The sequence below is a fragment of the Cajanus cajan genome, chromosome 1 (genome assembly GCF_000230855.2).
Source record: "Cajanus cajan strain Asha chromosome 1, NIPB_CcT2T_4, whole genome shotgun sequence".
Lineage (NCBI taxonomy): Eukaryota > Viridiplantae > Streptophyta > Magnoliopsida > Fabales > Fabaceae > Cajanus > Cajanus cajan.
This window is the reverse complement of record NC_138517.1, coordinates 91,030,571-91,054,354: the sequence shown is the minus strand read 5'-3', so window position 1 is coordinate 91,054,354 and position 23,784 is coordinate 91,030,571. Positions and strand designations below refer to the sequence as shown.

Genomic DNA, 23,784 nt, shown 5'->3' with positions numbered 1-23,784 from the left:
ATGATAAAATATGTTATTAAATAAGCTAAAATTAATTAAGTTATATTAATTATTTATTTTATTGTTCACACACGTGTATATATTTTGTTATAATAAAATCTAGAAATAAATATAAAAGGAGCAATTATATTCTAAAGAAGCTTAGTGATAACTTGAAAAAAAAATACAAAGGAACATTTTTTTAGGTGAAATCTCATTATTCAGAACTTTGTACGCCACTTGAGGTGCATGGATGTATTGCTCTTTAAATAGGCATTCGTTATGGATAAAAAAATTAAACATTCGTTAATAATTACAATAAGCATAATGAAATCAATTTTAACATTTTTCTTAAAACAAAAAGAATTCGACTTTGATAAGTCGAAAGCACAATTTCTTTTAAAGAAAAACAATTCATTTTTTCAAACTTTGATAATTCAGCTTACAAATTTTATTCACAAAGTCTACATTCAAATCTTCTTACTGTTATTATAAATTTATAATTTCTACACATAAAATAAAACATAAGATAATTCCATTCAAATAACTTATGAATTGCCAAAAATTTATATAATTTTTTCCACAATACATTTTTACCGATTTAAACAATTCAATAAACCTTGCTCCAATCCAACAATTCTAAAAGAATTTATTAAACAGACTTCGTAACCTATCTCACTTTTTTTCCTCCTCAAGTTGTAAAGCTGAAAAAGTGTAAATTTATAATTACTCAATTATTTTATGAGTTTTTTTTTTCCCAGTTGTTTTATTAAGAGCAACTCTAGTTTACACTATTTTCTCTTTTCATTTTTCATTACATTTATCAAATTATATTTCCTTTCTCTCTCTTCTTTTAAGTGTTTTGTATACGCTCTTTTTGAGGTGTAAAGTTATTTACAGTTACACAAACAAAATTCTAGGTTACAACACCAAACGAAACTATTTTTTGATAAATTAATTTATCACGACTTTTATACTGTAAATTTTGGTTGCAAATTTCTTAGTAGTTTGTTCATCACACTAACTTTGTGATAACAACAGTTGGGTTGCATTTCCCAGTGGAATGCATTTATTTAGAGGGAAAAGTCGGGGTACAACAACGCATGAGAAAGAGAACGGTTGCATTTTAAAAAAACTTATCTACTTGCACCAAAATGCGCTAGTTCTTTACATTAAAACTAATAAATCAAGTCCAAAGTTCAAATTGTTCAGTTTAAGCTTATAACAATGGAATCTCTTTTATCCAAATATTTTTCATTCTATTACCTATCTGTCATATCTGAAGGTTCAATTTCTGTCACACAGTCTTTCGTAGCCATAGCATTAATTCTCATATTACTTTGCTTTTGTTTCAGACGCGAAAGTGTCTACCTTCTTGACTATGTTTGTTATTTACCTCCTGATTATCTGCGGCTTCCTTACTCCCATATGATAGAACACTTTGAACTGTGCAACTTTGACCCAGAAATGGTAGACTTTGAACAGAAAGTATTGGAAAGATCTGGTATTGGAGTTGAGGCTTGCATGCCAGAATCAGTTCATGAGCTCCCTCCGAATGATTCCATGAAGCATGCACAAGCAGAAGTTGAATTGGTTCTTTCCAGCATTGTGAAAGATCTCCTTTCCAAACACAAAGTGCATCCAAAAAGCATTGACATCCTCGTGTCAAATTGTAGCCTATTCTGTCCTACACCATCCATTACATCTATGATCATTAACAAGTTTGGATTCCGGAGTAACATGAAGAGCGTCAACCTGAGTGGAATGGGTTGCAGTGCTGGATTGTTGTCCGTAAACTTGGCAAAAGATCTGCTGAGAGTTCACAAAAACTCGTTGGCTTTGGTGCTCAGCATTGAGGCTGTAGCTCCAAATGGCTACAGAGGTGTTGCCAAGTCCAAGCTTATTGCCAATGTTTTGTTTAGGATGGGGGGCGCAGCCATTTTACTATCTAACAGAAAAGAAGACAAGCCAATGGCCAAGTACAAGCTTCAGCATCTCGTGAGAACTCACCTGGGATCAAATGACAAAGCGTATCAGTCTGTTTACCAGGAACCTGATGAAAATGAGATTGTGGGTGTTTCCCTCTCACGATCACTTCTAAATGTAGCTGCTTCAGCTTTAAGGACCAATATAACAGACTTAGGCCCTCTTGTCTTGCCGTATTTCGAGCAGCTGCGCTACGGGTGGTCAGTGATTTGTAGGAAAATCTGGGGAAGGGGGAACAAGGAAATCTACATGCCAAATTTCAGGAAGGCTTTTGAGCATTTCTGTATACATGCTGGTGGTAAGTCAGTCATAGATGCGATAGAGGAAAGTCTCAAGCTGCAAAAGAAAGACAGTGAAGCCTCAAGGATGGCATTATACAGATTTGGCAATACTTCGTCTTCTTCTCTGTGGTATGAGCTGTGCTATTTGGAGGCAAAAGGAAGAGTAAAGAAAGGCGACAGGGTCTGGCAAATAGCATTTGGAAGTGGATTCAAGTGTAACAGTGCAGTCTGGAAGTGCCTTTCTGATATTGATCCAAATGCAAGGAATGCATGGTCAGATAGGATCCATTTGTATCCAGTTGAGATACCAGCGTTTGACTGTTGAAGTTGAAGTAGGATTAAGAAGCATTAGCAAGTCAACAGTTAAAATGTCAATGGACATCACTCACTTCCTGTTTCCCTTTTAAAATAACTCGCTAATTCCATATCAATGTCTAAGATAAATTACAACATAGTTTTAAACTTCCGGCTGCTTTATATATTTGATTTTAAGTTTTTGATAATGTGTCTGTCCCTTATGATGGTCCGTGTTAAAGAATAAATTACATGATGGTTAACAACAGTCATAAGCATTTAAGGAGGTTACAATTTGCAAAACAAGACAGGTTATTGACCAGAACTTTAGAAACTATAGGATCAAGATATAACTTTTCGACATGATATATTTATATCTGTTACATATACACTCATCAATCCACACCACAAGAATTTAGGTGTAGACAGGCTATTTATCACAACTTAATCGAAAAAGTAAAGGGGGGAAATATGGAGTGATGCAATGTACCATATAGCTACGGTAACTAAGGGGCACCAAATCAAATTATCAGTACAAAAGGTAAGGTCATCTAACACTATCTCCTCAATTGTAGAGCTTTGCATGTTTTATCTAGTGAGCATTTTGGTTTTAACTTTAACTTGTTGCTTGGACAAAGCCTCTGCAATGAGCTGACGACCAAATAAGTGTGAATTCTTGAGGATTAAATTCCTTGTCGATGAATCAACCACGTAACCTTGGCCTGGCATCCATTGTAGTAAGTGTAGAAGTAAGTCCTTCTTTTCAGGTTGACCTAAATAGCGTGATACAGCCATTGCAAATAAATCCTACACGAGAAAAAACAAAATATGAATAAATTGTGTAAAAAGTTGAAACAAAATAATACAAACCCTAGCTCCCGAATTTCTGAAAATCCTTGAACTTGGACCTAGTTCTTCACAAATTAAATCAGTTATTCTAGTTTTTTTTTTTTTTTTTTTTTTTTTTTTTTTTTTAAATTCTGAGTGGATTACTCTTTACTGTATGTAACTATCACTCATCTGGAGCTTAGGTTTGCTGTGAATGAAGTTTGTCAATTCATGGCTTCCCCATTGGAAACTCATTGGATTGCCATTAAATGTATCTTAAGATACCTTGAAGGTATTTTACACTATAGTCTCATGCTACACCTACATCCCACTACTCCTAACCAACCTCTTGCTATTAGAGGTTTTTGTGATGCAGATTGGGCAAATGATCCTGATGATAGAAGGTCTACCTCTGAGCTGCTATTTTTCTAGGACCCAATCTCATTTCATGGTGGTCTAGGAAGCAAGCTGTCATCTCTAGGTCCAGCACAGAAGCAAAATACAGAAGTATAGTTGCTGCCACAGCTGACATTCTTTGGATCCAAACTCTCCTCAAGGAGCTCTCTGTCTCTCATAATGTTCCACAGATTCTTTGTGACAATCTTTGAGAAGGTTGTATCTAAACAACTGCATGTCCAACACATTCCTGGCCATGATCAGTGGGATGACATTCTTACTAAACCTTTATACTCCTCCAGATTTTCCTTTTTTTGTAACAAACTCAATGTTTCTGAGCTCCCTCCTTGAGTTTGTTGGGGAGGGGGCCGAGTGTATTACTCTTTACTATATTGGTTAAGTTTTAACCGAAGTCATGTAATATAGTTAGTTGTAACTGATTCAGTTACACTGTTGTAACTGCTTCTATACCCGAGCCTCTATACAAATATATCTTGTAAACAAAGGCTCAATCATCTTTGTATTTTTCATAAATAGCAATAGAATACAAATATATTTTCTCTCTAATATATTCAAACTGCTGAAATCAATTGTAACTGATTCAGTTACACTGTTGTAACTGCTTCTATACCTGAGCCTCTGTATAAATATATCTTGTAAACAGAGGCTCAATCATCTTTGTATTTTTCATAAATAGCAATAGAATACAAATATATTTTCTCTCTAATATATTCAAATTGCCGAAATCAATTAAGTTTAACATAATTTTTTGCATTGAAATGGCATGATTTTTGGTTTTAGAAGTTCTTTAGTGTGGGTGTGATTATGAAAAGGAAAAAAAGTCATGAATTAAATGTCACTAAATTACCAAGCTTATTACCTGATCAGGCTTGTATCCACAATCATGGAGAGTCTTCAAAACATCATTTATGAAGTTGATGTTACCTGATTTCATAAATGCACTGGCAAATTTTTTGGTGGTAGGACGAGAAATAAATGTTGCATTATCCTGAACAGGATAAGATTCATCAGATGAACTGCAATGGAAAAAGAAAAACTAGGATTTATGTATTCCTAAAACCTGGAATACCTTGACTACTACATATGCGTCTTTCAAAAGCTGTCCTTCTAGGAGAATATGCAGAATCTTCTCATGAAGGGCCTTGCAAATTGTTCGCTTGCTATATTTCAACAGATTGTATACAGAAAATGCCTCTGAATAAGCATTTACCTGACCAAGGTGGGATATTAAAGAGGAACAGAGTTCCTACAGGCAGAGGAAGGCATTAGAAACTTTTATTTAGTCACTGAACTGGTAGCAGATGGAATAAAAATAGCAGTTGCTTTATTAAATGAAGCATTCTCAGTTTCCTAAATTAGGCAAGTGCAACTTCACATTCACACACTTTTCCCTTTCCCTATCATTCTTTTATAGGTCTTTTATTTTTTCTTCAGGGATGCAGCCGTTTCCATCAGGTAAAACTGTTAAATGCTTACTTGTATATTAGGAAAATCAAAAATCACTATCTTTGTAGAATAAAAGAAAAGAATTAAGATATCACAATCTCAAATAATGCAACAGAATAAAAAATTGTAGAAAGCAGAAATCTACACAAGGTTCTCGGCTATGAAAATGTGAAAATCCATAACAAGGACTTAAAAAATACATAAAAAAGTAGACCCAGTGCAGAAGGCTCCCACCTAGTGGGGTCTAGGGAGGGTAGCTGTATACAGCCTTACCCCCACAAGCAGATAGGCTGCTTCCAGGATTTGAACCTGTGACATCTAGGTCACAAGGTAGCAACCTTATGATTAGTTCACTCTCACAAATATCCAAAAAGATGCACACAAATAATAAAATTAAAAGGACAGGTTTCAGTCACATTCTGAGAAAGACCAAGTTGAATTATACAAGGGACTCCATACTAGTATTAGTACTTGGATAAAACACCATACCTCCACTGGTTGATGGCCTTTACTATGCATGTCCTTCATGGTTTGATAAGCTAATAGATACATCTTTTCTTTACAGAAATATTTGATTAGAATATGGAAGGTATTATAGTCAGGACTGATAGCCAATTCATCCATCTTTTTCAGAGTTTCCATCACACTTTCCATTTCGCCTGCTCTACAGAAAGCACAGAGCATTGTATTCAGTATAACTAGGTCGTATTTGTTAGATGTTGTTTCAAAATCCTTGGCTAACTGCTTTGCCTCCTGAAAAAGCTTGGCTCGGCAAAATGCTGATATCATGATACTATGAGCATAGCCATCTGCAAGTGGGAAACAAAACTCTAAATTATTACCAATAGAAATCTCAAGTCTGGAGAGTTATAAGAACTAAAAGCTTAGCAGCATAAAAAAAAAACAGAAATCTCGGTTAAGAGTAATGAAGATCTATACATTATTATAATATTATTAGTTCCAAGAACCGAGATTCCTGCAGTACTACAAAAGATGGAATGATAGGAATAAGTACAGTAACAAGAAGGATACTGTGTGAACATATTTCCATAACTCCAAAAGTAAACTTACCTGATCTGACATGGTTTTTCATCATTTCATCAAAAATTAGTTTGGCTTCATGTATTTGTCCTGCCTTAGCTAGGCCATCCATGAATATACAGTATGGCATCTGCATATAAATTCAAACTAGCTAAAAATTATAGTTGAAAAAGAAAGATATGGGAAAAAAGAGAGGATAAAAAGGACATATAATTTACCCTATGAAATACATTTTAGGACATCAATTAAGTATAGAAAATGATGATAAGTATATTAAATTATTTTGGAATGTTTCAGACCCAAACAATCTTTCATTGTTCATTTCAAAGGTTTTTGTTACCTCATCTTCAGCATAGCCCAAAGATTTCAGTTCAGCTAATAATTCTCTTGACTTCTCAAACAAGCCTCCTTTAACATATACCTTCAGTAAGGTTGTCAAAATGACCTGCAATTCATTTTTTTATATAAACTTGAGTCATTTTTATTGAAGAGTCAAATGTTAAAAAGCGACATATAGGAAACATATAAAAGGCTTGCATTTCAATGAGACAGAGATATTAAGTGAAAGCTCAAGAATGGTTTTATATTATATCTCACTAACACACCCCTTATACAAGGTTCCTTTGGGCTTGAAGTGTGAAGAATGCACAGGCCCACCTACCTTGTGCTTAAATTCAACTTTTTATTAAAAGATGATGGTGGTAAAGATTGAACAGTAGATCACTTAGTCGTAGAGGCTTTGATACTGTGTCATGAACCAACTGCAGCTTAAACTGATACGTGAAGTCACATGAATGATTTTATATAATACAGCACTATTGTCCAAACCATACAAGTGATTATGAACCAAATATAAGTATCTTATGAATATTAGTATGTCCTCTTCATGTCATAGATTAAACAAGAATCATGGCATTGAGAAGCATGAGTGTGCAAAATTTTTCTACAGTAGATAAACTTGAATTGGATTCTTATGTAATATGATTTATTTTTATTCAATACAAGTTTATTTCATGATCTCTGTGATCAAAGCTTTTCTATAGTTAATCGCTGTTGAAACTGATCTTGGGATTTGCATTGTAATTCAGAAATTAAGCATAAACTAGGACTGAAGTTATTTGCCATAATTGTTGTGTTTCTAGGAATAGAACTTCATAAATGTTAGTTCTTAAGAATCATTGTTCTCGATGCTTAATGAAATTTTGGATTATCTAAGGGATTAGAGATCCTAGTTTGGGTTAAGGGGTTTTGAATCAAGGAATTGATCTTAATATAATCTTTTTGATTCAAACTACAAAATCATGTTATAACTTGGATTGAATGTAAAATTAGGTGCATAGGAAGACAAGGAAGGGAATTCATGCCCTAGCCCTACTTAATTTCTTGATTGATTTTTTTTTAAATTTTTTAAAATTTTAATTTATTTTTTACTTTTTTTTAAAAAAAAATTTATAATAGTTGCTATTTTAATTTCCTTTTCTTATATTAGTTTTTTAATTCTTAAAATTTTCCACTGATTTTAATTTTTCTCAAATAGTATTGATATTTGGTACTTGTAGTTGAATCAATCCCCATGGAAGCAATACTTTACTTACTATTTTATTATTTGATAATTGATACGATTGGTATACTCGTTTCATTGAAAATAATTTTGTCCATCTTCTACAAATCTTCATCTATATCTAGCGTGAGGTTAAGATATCCTACAAATGTCCCTATTTCAATTTAGATCACAGTGAACAATAGTCTTGCCTTGCCTTTGTAATATTATCAAAAACCATTAAAGTTTACAAGCTTTATTCAGGCAGAAACATCCTATAACATGATTTAACAGTTATTCACTGACTTCTAAGGGTTGGTAAACAAAACAGCCTACTCCACCATTCAGTGATGTAGAGCCATAATAGCAACAGTACAACATGCTAGTCAAATTGTCATCTTATAATTAGTAAATGACGAGGAAAACAAACCTTGTTTGGTACTAACCCCTCAGATTTCATATCTTGAATCAATATATCAGCTTTTTTGTAGTTTCCGGATGCTGAATAAGCATTGAGCAAAGAGCTATAGTGATAAACGTTTAGTGAGTGACCTTCATCCTTCATCTGGTTAAAATAGCATTCTGCTTCTTCCAATTTACTATTGGAAGCACACACTGCCAAAATTGTTCCATAAATTACACCATCCATCTGCAGTTTATTGTGTTGCAATTCCTGGATTAGCTCTAGTCCCTTAGAATATCCATTTTCTATTTTAATGCAACCTGCAAGAAGCTAAAGATGAGAACAACAAAAATCAGAAAGCAGGAAATGATTAAATCCTAAAGTTAGAGTGGTGTATACCCCAAAATATAAAAAGCCAACATTTTAGATGGAAGGTCAAGTAGAGAGCATCCAACATCAGGCACTTTATATATTTCCCTCTCTTTTAAAGTTATAACGCCAAGCATGTTGAATTAATCAACATCCTAAGAAATCAAAGAGCAATAGCTCAATATATATATATATATATATATATATATATATATATATATATATATATATATATATATATGTATGTATGTATGTGTGTGTGTGTTAGACTACAAAATTGCAAAAAGTGAATTATATAGTGTCTATTTGGATATAAACTTAGAAGAGCTTTTGAGAGCTACTTTACTAGAAAAGAAAACTCTTTATTTTCAGTAAAGAAACTCTAAAAAGCTCTTCTAAACTTATATTCAAACAGGTTCACAACAAACAGCTCATTTTCACAAATGCAGCGAAAGTATAAGATTTAGAATGTCATACTCATACCGTGCTATAGGTAACAAGATCTGGAACCAGACCATCTAGTTTCATCTGCTGAAAGAGTTCCATGGCAGAAGCAAACTTGCCTTTCTTGATTAAACAACTGAGAACGGAATTACATACAAGGATATTTTTCTTGGCTGATTCATCTTGAATGCTTTGGTACAGTTGTAGCATCTTAGCAGCATCGAATTTATTTGCCATGAACCTTATGTAATGGGAATAAGATGAGACATCGAGCTTGTCGTTCTCTTGCATCCACGAAAATAGCTGCAATTGCAATTATATCATAAAAAAAGACGAGCAAGCAAGTATGATGTATGATTCAGAAAAGCAAAAGCATTCACCTGAGAGATATGATTGAAATTATTTGAACTTTTGAAGTGATGCAAAGCGGCATTGAGGTCTTTAATGGTCAACGTTTCTCCTACTCTGAAAAATTGGAATTATAGAATGAGAAAGTGTTGAAGGAAGAATGGAAAGTGAGGATAGTAGCGATAGAGAGAACCTTGCGAGAGTTGAGGGCAAATCAGAAGCGTGCTGAAGTTCAAGTTTGGCTGTTTCTCTGGCGGAGAAGGATTTGGAGCGTCGAAATTTGACGGCGTTTCTGCGAGGTTGAGTTTGCGTGTGTAGCTCCGATGTTATCGCCGACGCCGAAATTGTGAGAGAATGGCGAAACGCGACTCCGAATGCAACCGCCGAAGATGATAACTCCATTTTTCATTTCAGAGTGTAGCGTAAGCGTACCATACCATTCCACACTCTTTTACTTACACTGCCACAACCGTTACTTACACTCATAGGCTTTTTTGGACTGGGCTTCCATGTCTTTACGGCCCGGCCCGGCCCGATTCGCATCAAATTAAATAATGACAAAATTGTCCTTATTGTATTACATTTTTTTTTCATTAAGGTTGTTTATGTCATTTTATATACATATCTTTTTTTTTTCTTCCTTTAGATCCATTTTTTTTTTCAAAAAGAAAAAAATCCGTTGCTTGATGGCAAGCGATACGTGGCTGCCTTACTTTTTCCCCAAGTAAAGCACGTACCAATAGAATCATTAGTCAAATATAAAATTCAATTTTCTCCGAGAATAGAAGAATCTAGTACAGAGTATGATCCTAAATGTTAACGGTAGATGTAACAAAAAAAAACGTTAACAATAGAAACCTTCGTATTTACCTATGTCGCCTGCTACAGTTTTGATAACGTGATTTATTTAAATTAATTTGATTTCTTAACAATTAACATAATAATTAATTTTAATATGCTACCCAGATGAATTATTAGGAAATTGTTAGTCGTTTTGAGTTTGAGTTATATATATATACACGTGTATTAAAACAAAAAGATAGAATGCATTTTTAATTGTATAATTTCTGAAATTCCATTTTAGCATGTTAAGAAAAAATTGTGTTATCTAAATGAATGGTTAAGATGTATGGCATTGGTATCTAAAGTAATATAATTTGTTAAATATCGTAACCGTGTGTATGGGGCAATGCGTTTTTGAGGAACGTAGGAATTGGATTATTATGTTAATTATATGAGTTTTAATATTTGTCTCTCTCCGTGGACTTGACTTGGTAAGCAGTCGCAGAGAATAATTAGGAAACAAGTGAAGTCAGTGATAGTCATGTTGTGCCATAGCCATAGCCATGGAGCTTCTGGGTTCTCTCAACAAGGAAGACATATTGGACCTCGTCTCTCATGGCTTCTGTTCCCACTGCGAGTCTCTCCTCCATTCTCGAATTACATCCCTTCGTAAAAGTAACACATCTTTAATTTCAACTCTTAGATCAGACATGCTGCCTCTTTGTTACTACAATAATCGATTTCTTATTTAATAACTTGTTGCTTCTTTTATTATTTTTAGAATTAAGTTTCTTGCTTCTTGCATAAAGCATGTCAATTATTGGTTCTTTCTTCTGTGTGTAGGAAAATTGGATGAAACTTTGTCTCCTGATGAAGGATTTGGATCTTCTCATGGACTGGACTTGGACATGCCTGTGGCTGTGAATAATGGAAATGTTTCAAATTCAGAATCTTTGACTGAAAGGCATGGAAACCAATGGGATAGTCATAGTCCCAGAAACTCCTCACAGAGGCGTGATTCTACTATGTCAATGAAGGGTGATGATAATAATAGACCCAATTTTGATTCCTCAACTAAGTATTTGGTGGGGTGCAAACAATCTGATTTTGAGTTATTGTTAAACGATGGAATTTGTGGGAATTCTACATTTGAAAATGGGTTATCAGAGGAAAAAAAGGAGCGTTTAAGGTACTCTCGAGTGCACAGTAAAAAGGACTTTACCTACACTGAAAGGGTGAATGGGAGAGACATGAATGTGCTCCAGGGGCTTGAACTTCACACTGGAGTTTTCAATGCTGTGGAGCAGAGAAAAGTTGTTGAGTGGATATACAGATTGCAATGGAGGGGACAACAGGGGAAACTCAGAGGTATATGTGAATTGTGGAGCTTTAATTCTGTCTTTTGATTTATGCCTATGCATTTTGTTTTTGATATTTTAGTTTAGACTTTTGACTCATACACGTTTTTGTTGCACTTTTTAAGTTCATGCTTGACAGTGCTAAACTTAGAGCTAAGATTGCAAGCAAACAACCATTTGGTCTAGGAGATTTGGAAATTTGGAATTAAATGGGTGCTCAATTGTTCTTATAACATGTATCTGATTTGACTAATTTTAGTTAGTTATTAAAGAAACCATTTTTTTTCCTTTGTGACTTTACAACAGTTACAAATTGACTGTTTTTTTTTTAATCCTTTGGTCTATATTCCATAACCGTAGCATTACAATCTCTTTAAGCATGTTTTGCTTAAGAGTATGGCAGTAATATTGCCTCTCATTGTTTTTGGGAGTATATAATATCATTTAGCATACCTCAAAGTCTACACTAGCCACCTATTGTAGCAAAATAGTTTCTCTCTCTTCTAGTGTAAAAATGGCTGGGTAGTGGGTCATATTATCATATACATCACATGAGATGAATGTGAATATTCAATCATGTTCAATCTAGTAGCAATATCTTAAATTTTTTTTCTTTGTGTGTGCTAGATTTAATTTTTGGCATGTCAAAAAATAAGAACCATTGTGTCTCTATTTGTTTCAGAGAAAGTTTGATTCTTACATGTACAACATTTCTTGTCTACAGATCGAACATATTCAGAACCAAGAAGGTGGATGCGTGGTAAGGGACGAGTGACACTACAATTTGGCTGTTGTTACAATTATGCAGTGGTATGGCATAATTTACAACTCCTATCCATTCTTATTTGACATTTTCCTTATTTACTTTTTTAAAATGTTACAGGACAAGAATGGTAACCCTCCTGGCATAGTGAGAAATGAAGAGGTTGATCCATTACCAGCTGTGTTCAAGCAAATGATAAAGAGAATGGTTAGGTGGAATATAGTTCCTTCCACATGCATTCCTGATAGTTGCATTGTGAACATATATGAAGAAGGAGACTGCATTCCTCCTCATATTGATCATCATGATTTTGAGAGGCCATTTTATACAGTGTCATTCTTGAATGAGTGCAACATATTATTTGGTTCAAATTTGAAAGTTGTTAGTGCGGGAGAGTTTGCAGGTCCTGTTTCCATTTCTTTGCCTGTTGGGTGAGTTTTTGTTCTCTTCTCCTCCAATCAAATATAAATCAAATTCACGTCTATTTTTTCTCTAGCTTATCGGTTAAATAATGTGGTTGTTTAGTCATGTTTATAGCCTATTTATGTGTGGAAAATGGTACTTGTATCATTACTCTATATTCATTGTGATTATTTAGACAAACGAGTGATCATTTTGATCATGCAGGTCGGTGTTCGTTTTGAATGGTAATGGAGCTGATGTTGCTAAGCATTGTATTCCATCCGTGTCTTCAAAAAGGTCATCTTAATTTGGCAAATTTATTTGAAAATCCTTCCCTATCTTACTATGTTGTTTTCTTAAACATTTTGTCTTTCACAGGATTTCTATTACTTTTAGAAAGATGGGGGAAAGCAAGTTACCGTATAAGTTTTCACCGGATCCTGAGTTGGTGGGAATCAAGCCACTAAAAGAACTTGAAGGACAACATGAAGTTGAGAACTTAGATTTCCAACAACACAAGGCTAACAGTGTTGAATCTGAATCTAATACAGTTTGGAATACGAGGAAGGCATTGTTTCATTCGGAAAATGAATTTCCTCTTCATAATGGTAGCTTTAGAAGAATGAAGATCAACAAATTCGGACGCAGGTCCAAACAATAGGTTCAGTCGGCTTGTTTTCATTATATTTTATTATTGCTTGTGTTGAATTTTTCCATGTGACTTCTCTTAACTTCTTATGCGATCAAAACTAGAATCAGATGCTATGTGTGAGGTTCTTATATTATATTTTGTTAAAATAAGAATGTTGTGTTTTTGTCTCTCTATAATATTCGTATGTAATTTTAGTTTTTTAATTTTGTAAAATCCTCAATTTAAGTATTATATATTATTAAATGTGTATCTGTTAACTATTAAAATTATTATGTGATAAATAATATTTAGATTATATTACATTTTAATTTTTTTATACCATAAAACGGGAAAAATATAAGAAAAAAATGACTTAAAAATGGAGAGTAAAAATATAATTTATATAAAACCAAATGTATAAAGTCTTATGTTTGATCCTTGATATTTGTAATTCTCATGAATAAAAAGATTAATAATAAAAGTGACTTATTTTAACTTTTCAAGTAGTCTTTTTTAATTTGTAAAAAAAAATAGCCTTTTGTAATAGCTTGTAGTGCAGTAATTTCATTCAAATGACAAATATTTAACACAAGAATAAGTCAAGCAAATATGTAACAAGCATATAAAAAGAAGACCATTGCAATAGTTAATCCACTTTAATATTATTATATAAAAAAACATTTTATAAGTATGCTAAATGTCACCTTTTTTAATAATTATTTTCACCAAAAAATAAAATTGTGGTATTTTTTGTTCTTGCATTATTAAACATAACAACCACACATATCGTTTAATTTGATAATTTAATGAAAAAAAATACAAGCAAATTCTTTTTTATCTAAGTTTGGTGCTCAAATAATTATTTGTCATGGTCTAATTAATAACCTCGTTACCTGGCACACTTTTAAGTTTTAAAAACTAATTAATCTCGGCTCATCCCAATCATATATAATATTTTTATATTTTACTTTTAAAATCAGTAATAAATTATAAATTTTATTAATTACATTAGTGATATTTCGTATCAATAGAATTCATTATTGTAAAACACCCTTTAATTTATTTTCAAATTTTAAAATTATATAAGTTTATACTTAATATTTAAATTATTGAAAAATTATTTGAAATTAGCTTGAAATATCAAATCATAGTTTACGTCAAATTGGAATTTAAAAAGAGAAATGCTAAAAGCATCTCCAATAAAAGTTCCTTATGAGTTTCATAATAAAAAAATACTACTTTTTGTGTACCCCTTTGATTGTTTAAAATTAGAGATATGGTTATATTAACAATTTTTTTTTTAATTGCTTAGTATTTTTGTCTGTACATGTGAGATAAAGAATATAAAGTATTAAAATAAAAAATATTTGTTAGTTAAATAATCTTTTGATAATTTTAGGTTCAAAACCTATGTCATTGTACGAAATATTAAATTACTAAAATTGACTTAGTTATAAGAATTGGAATAATATACGCATAATCTTAAATTCAAATCTATTGTCATCAATTTGTAATTTTAATAAATAAAAAAACTATAATAAATACTCAAAATAATTTTTTTTTTATCTACAATAGTCTTACTTGACTCGAACATAATTACTTCTGATAAAAGATATATATACTATACAAATAAAAAATAATAATTTTTTGATAAGAACTTTTAATTAGAAGAATAATTAAGTGTATATATATATATATTAAAACATATTTCTCTAAATAATATATATATATATATATATTAAAACATATTTCTCTAAATAGTTAGACTTTATTAAAAATCATACAATTTTACGAGTCTAATGTGTTATTCAATAGATAACTCTCATAATTTTATAATTTTTAATAAATTTTAATTATTAAAAAGTGAGAAAATATATATCCTAATGCTACTGGTTAGAAAATTATTGATGCAATGAAAGTATTCAATGAAATTGAGACAAAGTAAAATTCCCATACACGGTGATATAGTGTTTGATTTTACGTGAATTAAATACCTGTTAGGTAGAGCTAACATTTGCGTAATATAAAACGAATACGATAAAGCAAGGACGCATGTTGAAGAGAATCAGGTTCCATGGTGGCCTTTTGTCTCTTTCCTGATCAGATCAGATCAGATAGCACTTTGGCATACAAATATACAATACAACAACGAAGCCAAATTAAGGCCACTCCGTAGGAGCCTTTGCATTGCATGGCATTTTATTTTATTAATTAACTCAACTTTATTCAAAGGAAAAGAGAATTTAAACTTTAAACTTTAAAGGGTAGTAAGTGGGTTTATATCTGAAAGTGACTTTGTGACAACTAATATATTATATCATAAGCGATGAAAATAGCAACAAGACATGCCAAGGAGACAATATCATTGCACAATACAGTGTGTGATTTATGATGGTTGAGGTGTCTTCATTTCAGGTTGCTCGCTCACCGCTTAATTGGTACAATACAAATACGAGGGGCAGTATTATATACGTAGTGGAAATTTATGCTAAATATCTGAAACTTTACTAATTGAATATAACTAAGTTCATGTCTGCATGAACTTTCTTATTGAATGTTTGACAACCAAAAGTTCTTTGAAAAAGAATCTTGCTTAGTGATCTCAGGAATCCTCAAGCTTTGCTTAATTAATTTTTTATGGTGGCACATGGCAGGGTAGTTGTCGGTTTGAGAATGGATAAAAGCATACTTCACAAGGATCAGCTCAGGAGGCTCTTGTTCTGAGGTTTCGATTTTTGGGAGGTTCTTCTGAGTTTGAGGCTCAGTTGTACTTTGGATAGATAATATTGATCTAAGGTCAGTTCACTGATTATTCTTGTAGTTAATTATTTCAATTTGATGTGTTGTATCATTGTTATGCATTACATATAAGGATTCATCACATGAATAATTGATTCTTTTATTGGTTAATGAACTAACCCAGTTGGCATTTCTGGTTGAATATTGGTTTGCCCATTTTGTGCAGATGATAAGTGCAAGTGGGGTTATTTAAATTCTACATAACCCCTTTCTTTAATGAAAATTTTGACTTTTTTTTGCTTAATTCTGATTTAAAATTTCTGGACTGGATCAGATTATATTCAATTTCTTCTTATATCAGTTGAACTCCATGAGTTTATTCATACAAGATTGTAACGAAAACTTAATGCATTACATACAATTTTGTTTTTGTTTTTACTTATAGCCAATATTCATGCATGGTTTGTCTTTACTTTTTTCTGAATTAATTCATTATATGAAAGCATGCATATCTATTATGAATTTCATGAACAGAAGAATTTAGGCATTTTTCATTTGAGCTAGGCAATTTTGCTCTTAAAACATATACAGAGAAAACCATTGGTTAAGGGTTTTCATTGATGCAGTGGTAGTACTTTGGTTAACCTGCTATCCATTCTAATTTACAAAGAAGCATCGTCAACAGATGTAATCCATCATTATAGATTACATTATTATATGTTGTTGATCTTCTGGATGAGTGGAGTGTAGGATTCATTTATTATATTAATATAGTATAAGTTCACAGGTTCAAATTTTAGTCGCAATATTGTATAAACAAAAAAACAAAAGAAAAAGAAAAAACTAGTTTCTGTAATAAAGATGGTGCCTTGATAAATTGAACCTTTTCTCTGTAGAATCTAGCTGTATGAGACCTTGATATCGAGATTTCATTTAGAAGTCAAGAAATTTCTTGAACACTTGTTACTATAATTAGGGTAGGGTTTAAATTCAACAAAACTGTGAACAGAGCAAGCTACCTGATACTAAGGATATAAGAAAATTACTTTAATAAGAAATAAGGAAAACATTTATAAAGCTACGTGATTGAGATAGTTCTCTGCAGTTTTAAACAAATTGCATGAATGAAATCTTGGCTACAGAAAACGTTTCATTTTGTATTGAAATGAAAATTATAAATATAAAATGTACACCATAAAAAGATGTACAACTGTAGCATCCTTGCAGTTACTTAAAAACTCCAGAGGATCCGAATCTAAAGATATGAGAGAATAAAAATCCCTGATTATGTAATATTTATCTCTCTTTCCGATAAAAGTATCTCCTTCTGTTACCTTAAAAATGACTTTCTGAAAAAGCTGTTGAAAAGAAAACTGAGATTTTGTAATTAAAATATGAAACTGTGTTTTTCCACTATTGAAAAGAATTCACATGATCCTCTTCTTTAATATACCAAACAGAAATTTCAAGCCTGTACTGTTCAGGCACATAAATAGCCAATTTCACTAACTTCCTCTTCCTGACAGCAATGGGGAAAGTCTCCTCTCTTGGAAGTCCTTGTTTTCCTTGATTCCATTTGACTATGACATTAACATTTTGTCCTGGAATTTTTTTTTTCTTCATAATTTTAAGAAGATTTCAAAAAGCATTTTCAGTGAAAGCCAAACTACTTAATTCTCCCTTTCTACAAGTCCTTTTGCTGCAACTTTTTCTTCCCCAGCATTTTGAGACTCATCATGATGTTTGTATATGTCCCAGAGTTCATCATTGGCAATAATATGGTAAGGCTGGTGAAAGGGTAGAAAGATCTCCTCACTACAGCACTGAGTGACATGCGTAACCTTGAAATAAAAAAGTGGTACTTCTTGTAGCTATCCTAATACTGATTTCGACCAGAGAAAGGCTGCAAGTCATGGAGGATAGTGGAAGGTAATATTCATGGAAACTCGTTCTCTGCTATATTCATGTTCTTGTGTTATGTATTTAATAATCTTTTGAGTGTGACTATACTGCAATAAGCTTATACTATGATTTTATTGTTTCTTATAAATTGTAGGTTTGATGAGAAGTCCTTTTCAAATGGGGATGTCTACATAGGTAAGATCAAGGGTATACTGCCCCATGACAAGGGAAAGTACACATGGTCAGATGGAACGGTATACGAGGGCGATTGGGAAGGCGAGAAAATGATAGGAAAGGGGCTGATTGTGTGGTCATCAGGAGCACAATATGAAGGCGAAATCTCTGGAGGTTACCTGCATGGTTATGGCACACTTACAACACCTTCTGGGTGCATCTATAGAGGGGGATGGAGTATGAATGCTCAGCATGGGATTGGACTTAAGAAGTATTCCAATTCAGATGTTTATGAGGGTTTATGGAAAGAAGGAGTTCCTGAAGGGAGTGGCAGGTATACTTGGAATAATGGAAACATGTATGTTGGGAATTGGAAAAATGGGAAAATTGATGGTAGAGGGGTTATGAAGTGGGGTAATGGCGATACTTTTGATGGTTTCTGGTTAAATGGGCTCATGCATGGATCAGGAGTTTATAGATTTGGAGATGGGAGTCTTTATATTGGAACATGGAATAAAGGCCTAAAGGATGGAAAAGGAGTATTCTACCCTGCAGGTAGTAAACATCCATCACTAAAGTTGCATAGCCAACATTATGGTGATGACAATGGTTTCTTACTGAATGTAGAAAAACATGTGGCTCCAATTCCAAAAGCTAGAGTTAAGCGTAGTCTTTCTGAAAGCATACCAGTCATTAGTAGATTTAAAAGTTTCCGTCAAATATCTCACACTCAAAGGACTTCCTCATTGAATATGAATTTGATCGCTCATGATCCTGCTCATGATCTTGCTCGAGATTGTGCATGTGACGAGTCTTCACTTACATTATCCAATTCCTTTGATGAAGATCAACCTGAGGCATCAGGTAAAAGTACTTTGGTTTATGAAAGGGAATATATACAAGGAGTTCTAATTTTGGAGAGAATTAGTGAGTGCTCTGAGTCATCACGTAAAAACAAACAGCAAAATAAGTTTAGTGTGAAGCAAGTAAAGAAGAGTTCATGTTTGGACAGTTTTAAAGGCCGGCGAAGCTATTATCTTAAGCTTAATTTGCAGCTTGGCATCAGGTAAAATAATCGATTAAATGTTTATAGTGACTACTTCACCTTCTAAATTATTTTGGAAATTTTGATAGTTATGTTAACATTAACAGTTGTAAACCAGTGTTTGTCCTTCTACAAATGTTTGTGATATTCTTGCTCCACTGAATTCACATATGGAATAAGCTTTAATAGCAGCTTGTAGTTTAAACCATTGTCCTGTTGTGTTTGGCATTAATTTGTGTGCTATATGGAGTTTTGAGTTGAATTAATTTTGATAAATCTTCAGGTACACTGTTGGCAAAATTACACCGGTGCCTGCACGTGAAGTTCGATCATCTGATTTTGGGGATCGAGCTAGGATAAGGATGTACTTCCCAAGGGCTGGTTCAAAGCTTACTCCTCCACATTGTTCAATAAACTTCTACTGGAAAGATTATTGCCCTATGGTTTTCAGGTATTTTATTAACTTAATGTGCACCATGCTTTTATAACTTAGAAGAGTTACGTGACAGGCAGCTAGCACCATATATTAGACCCTTTTCCATATGGCTACAATTTGATTGATTTGTTTGAAAATTATGAAGTAAAAGCATTGTCTACTCTCATGTTATTTTTGTTGGGTTTCATTTATGAACGGTTGATGAATCTGAATTTACTGAAGTGGTTCCACAGTGCAAAACAGTGAAAAACCTATAGGGAATGACCAAATTGATGAAGTTTAGTCAAGTGACTCAAGTCCAATTCTTTAGAGAAAAATACTTATAAGTCTAAAAGTAACCATGATGATACAGAATGTCAACATATTATGTTTGACAACATGAGTTATGATCATAATGGCATACATGTTGTGCCAAAAAAAGAATACTTAATCAGGGTGATGCTTAGAAGCACTATGCATCGGTAGAATCCACATAATCAACACAAGATTGCCTAACACCGCATTTAGTGCTGCAGATATCTTGGTCTTTTCTTCATTATTTGCATAATTAGTAATTACACTAACATATATTTCCAGGAATTTGAGAGAGATGTTCAAGTTGGATGCTGCAGAGTACATGATGTCCATTTGCGGAGATAGTGGTCTAAGGGACTTATCTTCTCCTGGAAAAAGTGGCAGCATCTTCTATCTTTCTAAAGATGATAGATTTGTGATAAAGACCGTGAATAAATCTGAACTAAAGGTTTGTTTGTTGTCCCTTTCCCTTTATTGGTCTTGTTAGAAGGTATAGTTAGTAATTAGTATCAATCAGTTCCCCTTGATTACAATTTTGTACCTACTAAAAATAATAACAAATTAATTCTAATAAAGAAGAAGGTCAGACATGGTTATGTACATATGTTTCTTTTCTTGTAGGTTCTGCTCAATATGCTTCCAAAATATTACCGTCATGTAGGAGATCATGAGAATACTCTTATAACAAAATTCTTTGGTCTCCATCGAATAAAACTAAGAGGTGGAAAAAAGGTATCAATTGATATCTTTCTTGAGCTCCTTTCTCTACTATTTCAAATTGAAATAAATATGTATTTCCTTATTTTGTTTACCAGGTGCGTTTTGTGGTCATGGGGAATGTGTTTTGCACGGAACTACAAATCCACCGTCGGTATGATCTGAAAGGATCTTCACAAGGAAGATATACAAGCAATGATAAAATCAATTGCAACACAACTTTGAAAGATCTTGATCTAAAGTATGAGTTTCATATGGATAAAAAATTACGAGAATCCCTACTCAAGTAAGTTGTTCCTAACAACCAACCACTTACGTTAGTGAGAAATGTCCAATGCTTTGCTTGTTTAATAAATGAATATTTATCAGAATTTATCATGCTCCTTCAATGTTTATCACTTGGATTCCACAAATATCTAGAATGTGATGTCTCTTTAGTCCCTTGAATCCACATGGGACACTACTGCATGGAATTCTGGTTGGCCGTGATCTCTACTCATCAAAAACATCACTAGCTGGCCTTTCAAAGTATACTTGCAGGGTTATATCGGAATATATAAATCAAGCTTGATATTATATGCCACTAATGTAACATCTAGGGATTGCATTTCTCTAGTTGATTTCCCAGTTTCTCAACAAAAGTAATCTAATCATATTTTCAAATTGAAAAGATTTGACAAAAACAAAACTTGGTTTAAGATTCACAAACTGCTCTGTGTGATTTTTTAAGAGGTGATGCATTAGATGTAATCAGGGCATTGTGATAAAATTTATCATGAAACAATTATCAAAAGGTGCAACTTTTTCAGTGAATTTTGTATTCAATTTGTCAGTGGAGAAGATATTGCATGGTACAATTTCCAATTATTAATTGTACCTTCTATATGGATACCAATAACCGATTCATCTCAGAAAATCGAATTCTAACATGGATCTTGGCATGTTTTGGTACCGAGTTGTTTACTATTTAGCTTGGGTGTACTGGTGTATATGCTGTTAAAAATGTATCATGACAAATTGACAATTGAATTCAACATCTCATTGACTGCATAGTTGGTAAATTAACCTTCCAATCATAACCAGAATTTGTTTTTCTGGTGAAGGCAAATTTCCCTGGATTGTAAGTTCTTGGAGTCTCAGCATATAATTGATTACAGCCTTCTTTTGGGATTACATTTCCGGGCTCCAGAGAATCTGAAGGCCTTCGTGGAACATCGTGAATTAGTGCAGCATCAGGAGAGTTCACCTTCTGGAGATGGTAAATACTTCTACTGGTGCAAGTTATTTAAAATTTGATATGGAACTCTTTATGAAGAAAAAAGAGTACAATCTTGGTAAATTGACATCTTATACGTATGATTTTTTTAATTTACTTATAGTTCTATAAAATGTAAATATGAAATTGAGATTGCTTGGAATATTCTGCCATGTACAAAAATTGATTAACAAAGTCTTATCTCACCATGTGAGGTTTGCTACATAGATCACATAACGCCATCCGACTCGGTTAAAGCTCACTATAAATTGATTCTCATTCTTTCCTTTCTACATCAGTGCCTCAGCTTCTTGCTTTCTAAATGTCTAACTATTGATGTTTCATCTTGCTATGCTTCCACTATGGACTCAAAGAAGGGGAGCTCATGATTTTTCCTAAAGGCTTGCTATTAGTTTCCCATGAACCAAGCATAGTCAACACTGCACCTGGACCTCACATTAGAGGGAATACATTGAGGGCATACTCCATGGGTGATAATGAAGTTGATCTTTTACTGCCTGGTACTGCAAGGTAGTTTCCATGATTCAATCAAATTGGTTTCTCGTGCATTCGTGAGTAGACTACATATCATGGTTTTTGTCATTTCATGGGAATCTTAATCCTTCACCTTTACATGGATTTTTTTCCATCATAGTATGTAATGTAGATAATTTTTAATACGCAATACTTCATCAAGTACTAGAAATAGAAAACTACTTATGATATATTATAGTTAATTAGCAAGAAAATTATTAGTACCAATAACAAATAAGTCTTGCTAACCAGCCTTCATACGTAGAAAGCTTTTATTGAAAACTACATTAAAGTTACACAGAAGATTGTGAAGTTATACTTTTCAATATAAAATTTCTATTTTTGATTTCTTAACTAGAGGCAGAGTCCTAACTCCTAAGGATAACATTTTTCATATAACGCCATATGATCTTATTTTTCATATAACAAGTAAGTCTTCATTTTGTTACTCAGGTTGCGGGTGCAGCTTGGAGTAAACATGCCAGCTCAAGCAACTCGCAAGCTTCAGGAGGAGGCAAAAGAAGTAGAGCTTTTTGAGGTATATGATGTTGTGCTCTACATGGGCATAATTGATATATTGCAGAACTATAATATGAAAAAGAAAATTGAGCATGCATACAAATCGCTGCAATTTGACCCTATGACTATATCAGTAGTTGAACCAAAGATGTATGATGAACGTTTCATCAAATTCTTAGAGGAAAAAGTTTTCCCCGAGACCCCATGAATTTATTTTTTGGTTCAATCCTTCTTTGTAATTAATTTTTTCAAAGGAAGAGTGTTTCTTTCATCCCCTCTCATCTCACTATACTTTCTTACCACATAATCATTTTTGTTAAGCCTTCCAATATTGACATCACTGTATAATTTTACTTATTTCACAAATAATTAATTGGTGTTTACTTGTTTAATTATGCTTGGCATATTGATATCATATTTTAACATTTGTTTTAGACTTTTAGTGTATGCATAGTTTTTATTTTCTTTTCTGGACAAGGTAACTAAATTTCATTCAACAAATTAATTTAAGGACATCCAACTTAGGATATGTTTGGAAGAACTTATTCATAACCCGTGTAAGTGTTTGAAAGAGCCTGTTAGAGTAGGTTATGATATGTCCAAAAGTTGTTTTCAGCTTATTTAGGCTCTCTATTATATCTTTAAAACCTACAAGGCTACAACTCATGAAAACAATTTAGCTTTATTTCCTTTTTAATTATAAAAATAATTTATATATAAGTGCTTTTATGATACTTATTCAATAAGAGTTTAATTAAGTTGATTACTAATAAAATGTCATATTTACACAAGAAAGACGTGTAAAAGGAATGCACATCACCAATGGATATTAAACAATTTCTCAAATTGTTCCTAA

General features: G+C 32.8%; 4 protein-coding genes across 5 annotated transcripts; 3 read left to right on the top strand and 1 right to left on the bottom strand.

The window, feature by feature from the left end:
- The first annotated feature begins 967 nt into the window (after window positions 1–967).
- KCS7 (3-ketoacyl-CoA synthase 7) lies at window positions 968–3,518 on the top strand. Its single transcript, XM_020364688.3, has one exon. The coding sequence runs from the start codon at window positions 1,207–1,209 to the stop codon at window positions 2,569–2,571; it is 1,365 nt and encodes a 454-aa protein (XP_020220277.1). The 5' UTR covers window positions 968–1,206; the 3' UTR covers window positions 2,572–3,518.
- On the bottom strand, window positions 2,867–9,832 carry EMB3103 (Pentatricopeptide repeat (PPR) superfamily protein). Its single transcript, XM_020365668.3, has 10 exons — window positions 9,570–9,832; window positions 9,409–9,493; window positions 9,068–9,331; window positions 8,243–8,545; window positions 6,613–6,717; window positions 6,303–6,402; window positions 5,721–6,040; window positions 4,855–5,031; window positions 4,645–4,773; window positions 2,867–3,347 (listed from the first exon to the last, which is right to left on the bottom strand). The coding sequence occupies exons 1-10, from the start codon at window positions 9,776–9,778 to the stop codon at window positions 3,129–3,131; spliced, it is 1,911 nt and encodes a 636-aa protein (XP_020221257.1). The 5' UTR covers window positions 9,779–9,832; the 3' UTR covers window positions 2,867–3,128.
- Window positions 9,833–10,592: 760 nt separating this feature from the next.
- LOC109803679 (RNA demethylase ALKBH9B) lies at window positions 10,593–13,537 on the top strand. Its single transcript, XM_020365364.3, has 6 exons — window positions 10,593–10,834; window positions 11,003–11,527; window positions 12,242–12,327; window positions 12,401–12,711; window positions 12,908–12,979; window positions 13,061–13,537. The coding sequence occupies exons 1-6, from the start codon at window positions 10,723–10,725 to the stop codon at window positions 13,341–13,343; spliced, it is 1,389 nt and encodes a 462-aa protein (XP_020220953.1). The 5' UTR covers window positions 10,593–10,722; the 3' UTR covers window positions 13,344–13,537.
- A 2,068-nt stretch (window positions 13,538–15,605) lies between these two features.
- Window positions 15,606–23,320, top strand: LOC109804305 (phosphatidylinositol 4-phosphate 5-kinase 7). 2 transcript variants are annotated; one of them, XM_020366118.3, is made up of 11 exons: window positions 15,606–15,751; window positions 15,968–16,109; window positions 17,811–17,981; window positions 18,109–19,194; window positions 19,457–19,624; window positions 20,186–20,351; window positions 20,525–20,635; window positions 20,719–20,906; window positions 21,724–21,878; window positions 22,250–22,406; window positions 22,863–23,320. In XM_020366118.3, exons 3-11 carry the CDS (start codon window positions 17,965–17,967, stop codon window positions 23,134–23,136), a joined length of 2,322 nt encoding a protein of 773 aa, XP_020221707.1. In that variant the 5' UTR covers window positions 15,606–15,751; window positions 15,968–16,109; window positions 17,811–17,964; the 3' UTR covers window positions 23,137–23,320. The 2 variants fall into 2 exon arrangements, with proteins under 2 accessions (XP_020221707.1, XP_020221708.1); XM_020366119.3 differs by having other exon boundaries at window positions 15,639–15,728.
- Window positions 23,321–23,784: the final 464 nt, after the last annotated feature.

Coding starts and splice junctions, on each gene's coding strand:
- LOC109804305 (XM_020366118.3), top strand. Junction 20,636..20,718: donor AACTAAGAGGTGGAAAAAAG/GTATCAATTGAT, acceptor TTTGTTTACCAG/GTGCGTTTTGTGGTCATGGG. Junction 21,879..22,249: donor GAGTTCACCTTCTGGAGATG/GTAAATACTTCT, acceptor ATGGACTCAAAG/AAGGGGAGCTCATGATTTTT.
- KCS7 (XM_020364688.3), top strand. CDS start 1,207: ATGGAATCTCTTTTATCCAAATATTTTTCATTCTATTACCTATCTGTC.
- EMB3103 (XM_020365668.3), bottom strand. CDS start 9,778: ATGGAGTTATCATCTTCGGCGGTTGCATTCGGAGTCGCGTTTCGCCAT. Junction 8,546..9,067: donor ATCTTGTTACCTATAGCACG/GTATGAGTATGA, acceptor TCTCATCTTTAG/CTTCTTGCAGGTTGCATTAA. Junction 3,348..4,644: donor GTGGATACAAGCCTGATCAG/GTAATAAGCTTG, acceptor TTTCTCGTGTAG/GATTTATTTGCAATGGCTGT.
- LOC109803679 (XM_020365364.3), top strand. CDS start 10,723: ATGGAGCTTCTGGGTTCTCTCAACAAGGAAGACATATTGGACCTCGTC. Junction 10,835..11,002: donor AATTACATCCCTTCGTAAAA/GTAACACATCTT, acceptor TTCTGTGTGTAG/GAAAATTGGATGAAACTTTG. Junction 11,528..12,241: donor ACAACAGGGGAAACTCAGAG/GTATATGTGAAT, acceptor TCTTGTCTACAG/ATCGAACATATTCAGAACCA.